The sequence below is a fragment of the Arvicola amphibius genome, chromosome 10 (genome assembly GCF_903992535.2).
Source record: "Arvicola amphibius chromosome 10, mArvAmp1.2, whole genome shotgun sequence".
Taxonomy (NCBI): domain Eukaryota; kingdom Metazoa; phylum Chordata; class Mammalia; order Rodentia; family Cricetidae; genus Arvicola; species Arvicola amphibius.
This window is the reverse complement of record NC_052056.1, coordinates 61,554,615-61,568,801: the sequence shown is the minus strand read 5'-3', so window position 1 is coordinate 61,568,801 and position 14,187 is coordinate 61,554,615. Positions and strand designations below refer to the sequence as shown.

General features: G+C 46.3%; 1 protein-coding gene and 1 long non-coding RNA gene across 2 annotated transcripts; one reads left to right on the top strand and one right to left on the bottom strand.

The window, feature by feature from the left end:
* Positions 1-836: 836 nt before the first annotated feature.
* On the top strand, positions 837-12,850 carry Dynlt2b (dynein light chain Tctex-type 2B). The gene is given in 6 exon segments (XM_038345507.1): positions 837-1,057; positions 3,357-3,490; positions 5,807-5,823; positions 5,826-5,881; positions 7,486-7,549; positions 12,709-12,850. Coding segments are annotated over 6 exon segments (441 nt in total). The 5' UTR covers positions 837-935; the 3' UTR covers positions 12,757-12,850.
* LOC119824920 lies at positions 11,825-13,970 on the bottom strand. The gene is made up of 2 exons (XR_005287150.1): positions 13,754-13,970; positions 11,825-12,560 (listed from the first exon to the last, which is right to left on the bottom strand). It is a non-coding gene; the product is annotated as an uncharacterized LOC119824920 (long non-coding RNA).
* Positions 13,971-14,187: the final 217 nt, after the last annotated feature.

Here is a 14,187-nt window from a genome sequence, read left to right as displayed (position 1 = left end):
TTTTATTATAGATATGAGAGAACAGCCAGAGATATTTGAAAAAGTCCAGAGCAGAGAGAAAGAAGTGGACTGAACATGGCCATGAGACTGGACGTGGCCAGAGTTATCTGCAAGGGAGCCTAGAGGCCAGTACACACTTTGATATGCTGAGAAGAGCTTGGGTAGGCCAATGTTCTTTCTGCAGGAGGTAAGGCGTAACCGGTTTCACGGGTTCTTGGGTAATGCTGGCTTTTATCTCACAGCCAGAATTCCTATAGTCCAGCAGGAGTTAGTTTCTGGATATTTGGGCTGCCCTTTGGAGTTTAGCGAATTAGAGTTTTCTTTGGATCTGACAGGGAGGTGTGTGTGTGTGGGGGGGGGGAATCTGGTGGAATTGGCATAGGGGAAAAGCGTGATAAGAATATAGTATATAAAATAAATTTCAACTAAAATTTAAAAAAATTGCCTCAAAAATTAAAACAAAAATTATAAATTGTACTGTTGACTCTTTCTTTTAATTCACAAGTTGTCCAAAACCAGAAGGAACAGTGTGCATAGATGTGACTCAGTAGAGTTCTAGCTCCGGCACCCATAAATTTTAGCATGGTGGTGCATGACCGTTATCCCAAACCTGGGGAGGTGGAGGCCGGAGTTCAGCGGTACCTTCGGCTACCTAGCGAATTCGAGGCCACCTGTCTCAAAAACAGGAAGAGAAGAAACAGAAGAAAGTTAGCCTGGGCTGGTCCCGCTGCTTGCTGGCTGCCAGCAAGCGGTAGGTTCCCTAACTATTCCCAGATTCCTAGGTATCAGCTGCAGCCAGTGCGCAGGCGCCAAAAGGGGGCACGGCTATACATGTCACGTGAGCGACCCGTTGCTCTGGGGATGCACTCCGGGACCTCTGGGCCGCAGCAACCGGCCGGGCCTCTCTAGAGATCCGCTGGTTCAGACGCGGGACTATGGCCACGTCCACCAAAGGCCGGTCCATATCAGTCGGCCCCTCCGAGGGCTTGTTCGAGGCCGACAGGAACTCAGGGGAGCCGGAGAACACCTATATTCTGAGGCCCATTTTCCAGCAAAGGCGCGTAGTGGTCGGGGCACTGAGGGCGATGTCGGTCGGGAGTGGGGTCCGGGCGCTTCAGTGTCGCCAAGGAGACGGGAGAGGGGCGGAGCTGGGCGGGCTTTGGCATTCCATTGTGGCGACTTTTCCAACTGCAGCGGGATTGGCCGGTCTTCCCTGGAACCCTAGACTGGCTCATGGGAGTGGTTGACCTCTCGGAGGCTTTAGGGGGTGCGCACCGGGGACAGAAAAACCAGAGGCTGGGAACAAGCAATTTGCCGGCGGTACTCTGAGAGTTACCGCGTGCTCACCTGTGCTGTGCACTTGTGGTCAGAGGACAACTGGTGGGAATTGGTTCTGTTCAGTTCTTCCATTATGTGGTTCCTGAGATTGAATTTAGGTCATCATGCTTGACTGCAATACCAGCTAAGCCATCTCACTGGAACCGAGATAGGATTTTTTTTTTATTTCGAGGGGTAAGGGGGTGTAGATTGGGTGGGGGGGGTTGTAGAGAGTACTGTCTGTCATGTGCTTGCTCTGAAAGCATCAAGTCCTGAGTTCAGTTCCTGCACCCACTAAAGTCGTTGCATATTGTGATCCTAGTGATGGAGATTTGGTCTTGGTATTGGAGAAACAGGCTCTGGAACTCTGGCCAGCATAGTCTCATGTGCAAGACCTAGTGAGAGACCCTGCCTCAAAAACCAAGGTGAAGGCCTGAAGACACGCCCCAGTGGTTTAGAGCACTGGCTCTGTTGTGCCCAGATACGACCACCAGAGAGAGACCACCAGAGAGGCCCAGACTGTAATAAGCAAGGTTTAATCAGCATAATACAAACATGTTTGGAACCCCTGTCTACTAACCCCATTATAGCGAGGTAGAGAGAGGAGTTGTATCTCCTCTGTGCGGTAAGCTTTTAAAGGCATAACTACAAAGAGGCTTTTTGAAGCTGCTTTGGCACAGATGCAAGAGACTTTTGTTCCCTCCCTTTCTGCTAAGTCAGCTTTTTCCTTTTCTTAGAGCAAGGCCACTGTTCCTGAGTTAGGCCATCTTTATCAGCCTGTAGCAGGTGGCTGGCTGGGCTGAGCTAAGTGACCTTGTGCTCAGAATCTCCCTGGTGGGAGAGGGGAAGGAGGCTGCTATCTTCCTGGGAAAACATTCTGCTAGGAAATTTCTTCTCGCCCCTTTGAGAATAAGGAGTGAGGGTCCCACAGCTCCTCCCCCAGAGGACTGGAGTCCAGCACCCCATGGTGGCCTTCAACATCTGTAACTGTAGTTCTATACGATCAGATGCTATCTTCTGGCCTCTACAGACATACATGCAAGCAAAACACCAAAACATAAATATAAGTAAATCTTTAAAAGGTAGAGAGAGTCCTCTATGTGATAGCAAACTTCATGCAGCAGTTTCCCCATGGATATAGAAAAAGGTATGTGCAGTTACCTCAGCAAATGTTCTAATGTATAGAAATGTCCCTGAGCTGTGTTTCCTTTGTAAATGGTACAGAACGGGGGTTAGAAACAGATATGTGCAGTGATCCTAGGTGTTCCTGTGAGACTTGTTTGAAGAGAAGCTTAGCATTTTATGAACGGCGGAAAGAGCAATAAGCAGGGGCTGGAGAACAATTAAGAGCATCTACTGCCCCTGCAGAGTACCCAGGTTTGGTTCCCAGCACCCACGTGGCAGCTCACTGTTATCTGTAACTCCAGGGGCACCAGGCGTTACACATGGTGCACATGCATACACACAGGCAAATGTGCACAAAAATAAATAAAATCATTAAAAAGAGACCAGTGAGATGGCCCAGCTGGGGAAGATGCTTGACTTCAGACCCGATGACCTGAGCTCAGGTCCTGGAGAACTAGATAGTGAAAGGAACGAGCCAACTCCACACAGACATCCTGACTCAAAGTAAATGTAAGAAAGAAAGGACTGAAGATGTAAACAGTATCAGGTGGAGACAGTGCTAGAGATGGAAAACAGAGCCTCATTCATGCAAGGAAAGTTCTTTACCACTGGGCTATATTTTCAGACCCTGGATACAGTATCTCATGTATCTAATTTTTTGTCTTCCAGTCAGGGCTTTCCTTTGTAGCCCTGCTGTCCTGGGACTCACTCTGTAGACCAGAATGGCCTCCAACTCACAGAGATCCTCCTGCTTCAGCCTCCTGGATGCTGGGGACCTAAAGGCATGCGCCACTGCCTCCCAGTGACTTCACAACTAGATAGACTATTTTAAGGCTGCTGCTGACAAAAAGGCTGAAGTGAAGGATGCTGGGTGCTGAGCTGACATGTAGATGTTCTCCAATTGTTTGACTTAGGTTTAGACCCTCTGTGGTTAAAGACTGCATCCATGCCGTGCTCAAGGAGGAACTGGCAAGCGCTGAGTACTCTCCAGATGAAATGCCTCATCTCACAAAACGTCTCTCAGAAATCATCAAAGACAAACTGAAAGGTAACCCGGGCTGTCGCTGGAAATGAAGTTCCCTCCAAACACCCGGTTCTGACCATTTGTTCTGCCATTCCCTCTCCCCCCAGACAGTTTCTCTGTGTGTCTATGACTGTCCTAAAGTCACTCTATGCCCTTAAATTCACAGAGATCTGCCTCCTGAGTGGCAGGATAAAGACATGGGTCACCACTGCCCACCTAGCACCCTGCCCCATCTTTGATCCCAGGACGTGATCTATGCTTTCTATTAAAGACAATTTTTCTTCAGTGTCTGGAATTCTGTGATTCTTTGGTAACTTTTTCTCAGGTAGAATCTCGCAGACTGGAGGAAAGAGTACAGATTTGTGTGAAAGTATCACAGGGAACCCATGTCTGAGAAACCCAAGTATTCAGAAAGGCTTCCTTCCTTTCCCTTGTTATTACTGCTTGTTTTTTCCCCCACCAACCTGTAGATTATTTAGTCCAGCATTCAGTACCCTCCCAGACTGTCCTGGGCCCACTTCTTACTGAATTCTTAACTGCTTTTCTTATTCAGCCCTCCATTCTTGCCAAATTCAACATACACATAATACATTTTGTGCTTTTGTCTCTTGCTAACAGAAACTTTTGTATTTTTGAGACAGGGTCTCACTATGTAGCTCTGCTGGTCTGTAACTTGCTATGTTGACCATACTGGCCTAGAACTCATAGAGATCCATCTACCTCTGCTTCTTGAGTGCTGGGATTAAAGGCATGTGCCACTACTGCCCGGCACCATGCCCTATTTTTAGTTTTATACCATCAGAAAAGCTATTTACTTCTGTCTGTGCCATCCCGCTTTTGTACTGTTAGGGATGGAGCCCAAGGCCTCCTGCATGCCAGGCAAATGTTCTGCCACAAGTCATGGTCACATGGATGTCACAGTTTTTGTTCCATTGAGGCCACTCTGTAAGACTCCAGCTTCAATGGATCCAAGTACTCTCTTCTGGCCTTCATGGGTATCAGGCATGCACGTGGTACATATATATATATACTTGCAGGCAAGACACTAATTACATAAAAATAAATCTTTAAAAAGCCTTTATTTCTCCTTCAGAATGATGATGTCATGGCTAGATGTTGAGTGTCCCACTACATTTCGTGGCCATTAGGGGTTCAGGGAGGAAGGGGGACATCTCAGGTGAGGGAAGGAGTGTTCTTAATGATTTGGAGGGCAGGGTGGTGGTGCCACATGTAGTGACAGCTACTCGGGAAGCAGAAGCAGGAAGACTAATTAGAGTGTGAGATCATGGCCTCTAACAAAACAAACCACCACCACCAACTAAAACGCACCAGCCAAACTGGGGCTCTTTCCCCAAGAATTTTGTTCAGACAGTGTCTGTAGTCCTCAGGCTGTTTGTCCAGTTGACTGTGCTGTCCTGCATCCTGACCTTGAACTCCTCCTACACCTCCAGAGTGCTGAGTGTCACGCCAGGTTATGTTTCTTTTCTCCTCTCCACCTTAATGAAATAGCTTACAGTTTCCTGAAGATCCCATGTTCTCACCATCTACGTAGTTTATTCTTTAATTTATGTGATGTGCTGTGTGGGTGCCCATGGAGTGGGGGCTAGGATTCTCTGGGGTTGAAGATAGAGGTGGTTGGGAGCTGCTGCTGTGGGCCCTGTGGACTGAACTCTGGTCCTCTGCGCGAGCAGCAAGCACTCTACCTCTGAGCCACCTCCTCTCTAGTCCCATTTCTCATGCCTTTGTTATTCCCGCTCTGTGAGGGGAGTAACACTGAAGAGCTCTCTTCCGGGTAAACGCTCCACTCTGCAGCACATTTCTGTGTGCAGTCTTTGCTGATCCTGTGCCCCACCCCCAACACAGTAACGAACTCTCAGCTTGGATACACATTGTACATGCCACTTCTAAAAGAAAATGTTTTTTGTCTACTTTTGAGTTCTGTTACGAGCTCTCTGGTTCCAAGGCAAGAAGAACGTTTTCTTAGTTCTGTAAATTGAGGGGGCAGTCTCAGGAAGGGGCCAAGTTCACGGAGCTCTGTGTGCAGCACTGGGCTGGGAGCCATGTGTGTCTCATACCTTTTCTCTCCCTACTTACCAACAGTCTAACAGGCGAGAACATTCCCTTCTAACAGACTAGAGAAGTTAAAGGGAAAGTCAGGCTCCAAGGGTTTTACCTGACTTTGAGTCAGGGCTTATCTCCAGGCTGCAGACCTGTAATCTTACTATCTACTCCTTAAGTACCCATGGGCTGTGTGCTTCTTTATTCTGGAAGAATCTGTGATCAGCAGGTCATATACTATGGACTTGGATAGAGCTAACTTTCTACTCCTCTCCTTCCTAGAGTTGGGATATGACCGGTTATAAAATGGTGGTGTCAGGTGGTGATTGGCGAGCAGAGGGGCGAAGGCGTCTGTAAGTAGGGGGGTGGAGGGGAGGGAGGTGGGGGAGAGAGGTGGGAGTGGGGGGGTAGGTGGGGTGTTCCTGTTGCATCTGTGCTCCTTGGGAGCCCGTCTATTGTATGCATAGATATCTCACTCAGTAAGCCTTTGTCTCTGACAGAGTCAGGAGGATGATTTAACAGATGCAGCCAGCCAAGAACTCTTAAGGCTAACGTCTGGGTGGTTCCCAGGTGGACGTCCCTAAAGTCACCTCTGGTCACGACTTTCGTTGTATGTTCTGCCCTGGATGTGTTTGCATGCCAGCATTACTTAGCAGTCTCTGTCACCAGGCCTAACTCTGTACGTCCCTGCTACACTCCACATTATTTAGTTTGTGGTCCCTGGGGTGGGCATGTTGGACTTAGGGCCTGTACAACTAGGAAAGTGATCTCCGCCCTCACTATAGTCTCGGCCCCCATGAATCTAGAGCTGTTCTTCAGAGACGTGTCTTGTATTTCGAAACTTCTGGTTTGGGTTGACATTGTGAGATTTAGTCAGGCCAAGCTCCAAGGAGTACTGGGAGGCGGAGAGAATGCTCAGAGGCTCTAACGGCACCTGCCAATCAGTCTGACAACCCAAGTTTTGATCTCTGGATTAACTTAATGAAAGGAGAGAACCAACTCTCAATAGTTGCCCTTTGACCTCTACTTTATGTCATGGTGCACCAAATCATCCTCCATCCTTTCCATTTGAGGCCTGCCTGGTCTACATAGTGAGGTTTAGGATAGCTAGAACCATAGAGACTTCTGTCTTTAAAAAAGGAAAGAAGCCATTAACTAAATTTCAGTATATGCAGAGTTCAGGGACTAAAGAACTACTCTATGATTTAACTTTATAGTTATACAGTCTGATGTTCATATTTATATCCCTACTGCTCTAAAGGTGTTTTCAAATTCTAGTTTTGTTCTCTGAGACAGGGTCTCACTGTAGCCCAGGCTGGCCTCAAGTTTATTTGTGGCTGCAAATAACCTTGAACTCTATATCTCTGCCTTCAATTTCCGGTGTAAATTATAGGCTTGCAGGACTGTCTTGGTTTTGTTTGCTTTTGAAACAGGGTGTTTTCATCTGCTGCCTGGTCTTTTTAGCAGCAAACCTTCCACAGCTTCCCCTAAATGTTGGTTTTACAGGGTTTGGGGCTCCTAATGCTGGTCTAGTTAGAAGACTGAATTCTAGCTCAGAGTTGTTCCTTTCTTGTATAGGTCTCTACGAATGACCAGGTTGGGTGAAGTATTATGTTGGGTCTTTTGCAAGACCTCTTTTCCTATTATTCTGCAGGAATTGAGTCTACTGAAAGTTACCCACAAGTGTCGTAGCCAAATTAATCTGATCCATGTAATTGTCAGGAAACCAGTTGGGGTGCTAAGGGGTGCTAGGTGGCTAGAGACCCTGGCCCTCAACTCTAGCTGTAAGCAGCCTCGCCTGTGACTCCTGTCCTTCCTGGTGGCCCAGCATATTTTGCCTCCATGTGCCATGGAAAGGTTGAAGCATGGACTGCGAGATTGTAGGGAATGAACTTGCTCATGGCAGATCATAATTCAGATGTACAGCGTCTACTGCTGACCATTCTTCATTGGCATTTCAGCATGGCTGCTCGATGTTTCTGGGATGCAGACACTGACAACTACACTCATGATGTCTTCATGAATGTAAGTCTTTGGGAAACTCCTTTCTCCTGTCTGGGGACACATGGCCATTGTGAAGCAGATTACTGCTAACATGGGAGGACACGGTAGTATTTTTGAGACACATCTCTTAGATTGCTTAGATTTCTGGATAAGGAGTCTTTACTATTTTTTTTTTTTTTTTGAGACAGGGATTCTCTGTGTAGCTGGCTGTCCTGGAACTATAGACCAAGCTAGCCTTGAACTTAGAAATCCACCTGCCTCTGCCTCCCTAGTGCTGGGATCAACAGCATGTGCCATCAATGCCCAGAATCGGTGGTTTTATTTTAAATTTTACTGTTTTATTTGTGACTTAAAGCAGGAAAACGATAAAGTGGCTTCTTTTGTTGTTGTTTGTTTTGATTTTTGTTTTTTTTTTTTTTTTTTTTGAGACAGGGTTTCTCTGTAGCTTTGGAGCCTGTCCTGGCACTAGCTCTGTAGACCAAGTTGGCCTTGAACTCAGAGATCTGCTTGCCTCTCCCTCCTGAGTGCTGGGATCAAAGGCTTGTGCCAGATAAAGTGGCTTCTAATAACATAATTGTGCATATGCCACATGGTGGTGGTGCCACACCTTTAGTCCCAGCACTCGGGAGGCAGAGACAGTTGGATCTCTGAGTATGAGGCCAACCTGGTCTACAGAGAAAGTTCCAGGACAGCCAGGACTACACAGAGAAACCCTGTCTCAAAAAACAAACAAACAAAACCCTTTATCTACCATATTGACTACTTGTTTTAATTTATGCTGAGAGTCAATACTGACAGGAGCCACATGTGGCTTCTAGCTCAGGCAGTAGAGCCCATTTTTGTGAGGAAGGCCTGGCAACAGGAGTTGGTAGCTGTGGCAGAAGGAACTTGCCCATGTTGAGGGCAGGTCTTTCCTTTCCTCCTCAGGTAAGCCTGTCTAGCGATGGCCCCACACTTTCCCCAGTGTCTCTGAGGTGGCTCTACGCCTAGTCAGGTTTACAGGGGGATTAACCATCATACACTCTGGTCGTAGTTAGGGTTCACTGTTGTGACCACAGGAACTCTCATAAAGGAAACAATTAGGGTGCTGGCTTACAGTTCAGAGGCACAGTGCATTATCACCATGGAAGGAGCATGTGGTGTGCAGGCAGCGAGGGTTCCTGGCTATATCTTGATCAGGGAAACACAGGAAGTAGACTGTGACACTAGGAGTAGCTTGAGTATAGGAGACCTCAAAGGACCATCCACTACTCCCCCAACAAGGCCAACACCTCCCTATAGTGTCACTCTCTTGGGGGCCACATTTTCTTTCACCACAAAACCACACCTGCTCCCTCCATAAATCACTGTTACAAAACCCCAATCCTGATAATCCTTGAGAGTAATCATTAACTTAATTAAAAAATTATCTGTTCATTGAATATATGCTTCACCTGACTCTACAAAGGAGTGTTGGATGAAGATTCTATAACCAAAGATGACTTTTTTCATTAGTAAAATTAGCTACTTTATCCTAAAACCATTTCGCAAAACTAAAAAGAAATAAAAGGAACTGTAAAAAAAATGAAGTAACTGGAAAAACCGAGCTTCTCTGCCTGGCTGCTCACAGGGTGCCAATGCACAGACAGGAACTGAAATCTCTGTGCTTTACTCAGAGAGCTGACAATCTGAGACAACTCGATTAACACCCTCAAAGTGTTGTCTTGCATCTTCTCTTCAGACAGCGGATAATACAGAGAAGTGGGGATGGTAGGAGACAAAGGCTCCTTCTGGGAGCTCAAGTCTTACCCTCTAGTTAGGCATTCAGCATGTTTTAGAGGCCAGTGATGGCTACAATGTCTCTATTAACATCCCTTCCATGTGTCCTTCATTTAGCTGATATATGGGCTCAGGAACTTCAAATACTGAGTAAAGATAGTTTCTGTTGGTACTAACCTCTAGTCCCTCCAGGGGCGCATCGGGGATGTGGGTAGGGTTAACTCAGAACAAACAGTTAGGGGCTGGGGATTGGTTCAGCAGTTAGAGCATTGGGGTTGCTTTTCTAAGGACCCAAGTTCAATTCCTAGGCTTCACATAGTAGCTGCTGGACTGTTTGTAACACTAGTCCAGGGGATCCACCACCCTCTTCTGGCTTCAACAAGGCACCGCACACATGTTGTGCACAGACATAAATGCAGGCAAAAACACCCAAGCAATGTAAGATAAGAGGTATTAAAAAAAAAAAGAACAATTAACTGGACATGGGTAGTGCGTGCCTTTAATCCCCACATTCATAAGGCAGATGAAGGCATATTTTTGTGAGTTCAAGTCCAGCCTGATCTACAATCTAGTTCCAGGATAGCCTGGGATACATAGAGAGACCCTGTCTCAAAAATACAAACAAACAAAAAACAACTGCTGGTTCATTCTGCTAACACACATATGTAGACTCCTGTCTACAACCAGGAAGACAGAATAGGAAAGCTACCCCCATCTGAACTTGATCTTTCCCCTGTCACTTTCACTGACTGGACATAGTGGTCAGTGTCCCAGCACTTGGGGGGGTCCAGGCAGAAGGATCAGCAGATCAATAGGTCATCCTTGGCTAGTCTGGGTTAACCTGAGAATCCTGTCTCAAAAAAAAACAAAAACTCAAGTGAACACACACACACACACGACAGCCAAAACAAGGAAGCATATAAACATGGTTGAGTTATTGGTACATGGTGTTCCCAGGTAACTAACTTTGATACTTCCTTCCAGAAATCAACCCCGTACTAAGTCCCCAGTTTGTAATTGGTGGAGCTGCAGTTGGTAGAGCAGAACAGAAACTGAGCTGAGGGAACTGGGAAGGCTTTTGCTTCCAGCTGAGACACTTTGATTGACTTTAAAAGTATAAACGCCAGGGCCTTTTGCAAGTAGATTCTGATCACTAAGCCGACGTTTGGATCAGTGAACCCCAGAGTCTGTAGAAAGTTTCCCACATGCTACTGCCAGTTGCCAGGATTTACAAAAGCATCATTCTAAAGTGGATGTGGTGGTATATGCCTCTGATCCTAGCACTTGAGAATCAGAGGCAGGAGGATTAGAAGTCCAAAGCTATGACTACATGAGACCCTGTCTCAAAGTCCCCCAAAGCCACCCCTGCAAATCCCTACAAGCAAAACCAGAGTGTCACTCTGTGAACACATGCAAACCAAAACCAAACCGCCATGTCCTCCACCACAGATCTGCCGTTGTCAGAACAGAGGTACCCAGCCTGGAGCTGGAGTGCTGCCCACCAGGGGCTGCTTCTGGCTGACAATTAGGTGTCAAGTTCAGCTTGTTTTCCTCCCTGCTACCAGGCTGGAGTAAGTTTGGTAGTTTCACAGCCATTGATTGCTAAGGCAGGACGAACTCCTGTAGTAAGTTCTAAAAAAATCTTATGTTTAATTGAGCTCTGCAAAGCATTTGGGTGATTTAAGCTAAAAGATGAACAAAGAAAGAAAGCTGGGCCTAGTGATGCAGGCCTAACTCCAGGTGCTCAAGATAGGCCAGCACAAGAGGGTTGAGATCCTCTTGGCATAGTGAAGTCGGGACTAGCCAGGGCAATTTCGTGAGATCCTGCTGCAAAAGTTAAAAGAGCTTGTGAGAAGCTGTCTCCCCTATCCAGAGGTGAATGATAATATAATGTTGCTGTCAATGATAATATCCTGTATTCCTGCTCGTGGGTAATACACTTAATCCAAGACATTCAAAGCATTTTATAACTAGTTCTGTCTTAAGTAAGGCAATATAGAATAATATTTTGTGATTATGCATTATACCTAAAATTTCATTCACATATTTAATTAAAAAATCTGATTATTTTACCATCATTGTTCTTAAAATTTTTTAAAATATAATATATACTTATAAGTATATATAAATATATGTGTGTGTTATGTGTGTTGATGTGAGTGCAGGTGCCCCAGAGGTCAGAGAGAGTATCAGAATGATTCCCTATGAGTCACCCGATGTGGGTGCAGGGACCACGCGGGTCCCCTGCAAGAGCAGTGTGTGTTCTTCATCACTGATCCCTCTCTCCAGTCCCGGGTTTTGTTTTCTTAAGACAAGAGTCTCAGCCAGGCAGTGGTGGTGCACGCCTTTAATCCTAGCACTTGGGAGGCAGAGGCAGACGGATCTCTGTGAATTCAAGGCCAGCCTGGTCTACAGAGTGAGTTCCAGAACAGGCTCAAAAGCTACAGAGAAACCCTGTCTCAAAAAACAAACAAACAAACAAAAAAAAAGACAAGAGTCTCACTATAGAACTTGTTAAGAGAAATCCACGTGCGTCTGTTTAAGTAGTATCAAGGATTTATTAAAATATGAAAGGGGGAGGGAAATACACTCACGATTACAGGACACGGTAAATCCAGTTGCAGAGTTCTTGAAAAGCTGGGGACTAATCACACACTGCTTCATGCCGCCTGACCTGGTCTTCACCATCTTAGAGAGAGCGACCACCCTTCCTCCTTCCTTATAAGAGGATCATAGGCAGATAAGAAGCACTGCCTCTTAAAGGGCCAGATAGCCCAAGGTTATTGGCAGAATGAATACCCACCACAATAACCCTGGCTGGCCTGGAACTTTCTATGTAGACCAATCCTGCCTCTGTATACTGAAAGCTGGCATTAAAGGCATGCACCACCACACCATATAATTAATTATGTAATTAATTATATATGTAATTAAAGAGGCTGACCTCCCACTCTCTATCCTCCTTCTGCAACCTCAGATTAATGCATATTAATTATACATAATGGGTTTCACTGGCATTTCCCCACACGCAAACAGACTGCTTCGATTATCCCCTCCCCCACCTCTCCTCCTACCCTACTCAGCACCTTTTAGTGAGCAGTTTTGTAGATGTCCTCAGGAAAACGACTTTATAGCGGCTCCTTGGAAACCTTCTGTTTCTTGAAGGAAGAAAGCTCCATGATTGAACATTAACGAAAAGGAGAGTATGTAACCCTACACTGGGGAGGCTGAGATAGGAAGATCAGTTCAAGTTTGATTGTCTATGTTGAAGTCTCTGAAAACAAAAGAAAAAGTTAACAATGATCTAGTATATCTATACTAGTACATAGCGCTGGTATAGCATTGATGTCAATAGCCTGTGTGACCTACTGTCTCATTAGCACTAACACCCTGGATTTTTGTTTTCTGTATTTATTTTTTAGGACAGCTTATTCTGTGTTGTAGCAGCGTTTGGTTGTTTCTACTATTGAATCTGTGGAAAGGGTGACTGTGAGCACGAAGAAACCTCAACTTTTGTATAATATCCTGACCAAATAAAAATAAGTTGGACCTTGGCACCTAAAATCCGTTGTTTTAGGTTTTATATATCTAATGGTTTGACTTTATCATGCTGAGCTCTTACTGCATCTATTTAGTGTCAGGGTCTGAGAAGTTTCCAAGTTGTATATAAAGTAGAACCCCTTCAAATTTGGAGACTTCTGTGTTGGCCACAATCTATCCTGTTTTTGTGATGACCATCTTCCCCAGAGAGGCCCTTGGTGTCTCCTCCAGCTAGCTGTCCTTATTTGGGCCATTTTATCTGCCATGTCTAAATACTACTTGAACTTAAGGGGTGTTTGTGTGTCAGACTTTAATCATTTCTTTCTTGGAAGCACCTCAGCAGGTGCAGTTTACCCATCTTTCTTCCTTCTTGGTTATCTTCAAGGAAAAAGTGCAAACAAACAAATGTGTTAAAGTTTGTGGGTCCCCCCCATCTTTTGTCTGTAACTTTATGTACCCACTTGTCTTACACCTACAAAATCGCACTGGATGTGGTGGCTAATGCCTGAATTCTGGAGGCTGTGGCCAAAGGCCCACTGCAAGTTCAAGGCCAGCATGGGACACATAGTTAAGTTCCAGGCCAGTCTGGGAAATAGAGTAAGACCCTGTCTGATAAAGTTATTTTTAATATCCAAGCAAAAGCCCACCACCACCATCCAGCCCCATAAAGGGGATGGAGCGATGGCTCCGTGGTTAAGCGAAGAGCAGTTACTGTTCTAGCAGAGGACAAGAGTTCAGGTCCCAGCACTCAGAAAGTGCTCAGAAAGACCTGTAACTCCAAACTATCTGTTGCCCCGTTTATGGCCTCTGTGGACCTGCACAAATCTTAAAAGAGGAAAAGAAACTCTACAAAACAAAATCTCCCAAAAGTTCACCGTACGAAGTTCGTTCTCTTGACTGCCCACCCCGATCCGTGCATTTTCCTACCAGTGCCTTTGCCTCTACTCCTGCTCAACTACTTTCTCAGTCCATTCGTAGGGATCATTTTCTGTGGGTCACCCTAGATCAAAATAACCGGAGGCGGTGAGCTCAGACCGAGCGTTCGCCGGACGTGGGCTAGAGGGCTTGAATTCTTTGCTGAGGCTGGGTGTCGGGGCCGCACGCCGTGGAAAAGTGGCGGGGGTCGGCGGGTGCAAGGGGCGCCGGGAGACCACAGCCGAGGGAGAGCCCCCGCCGACAGGGAGGCGCCACACAATCCGGTTACTCCGGGGCTGCCTTGACCCCGCAGCCCGTGTCCGGTGCTTGTGCTTCTGCTCAGTCCCACCACCCGCCGGTCCGGCTGGAAGCGGAACTACTCTGTCAGGTAGTGGTTTTTCAGAGACGTGTTGGTGGGATTGAACAAGGAGGGCGGGCGGTGGGCG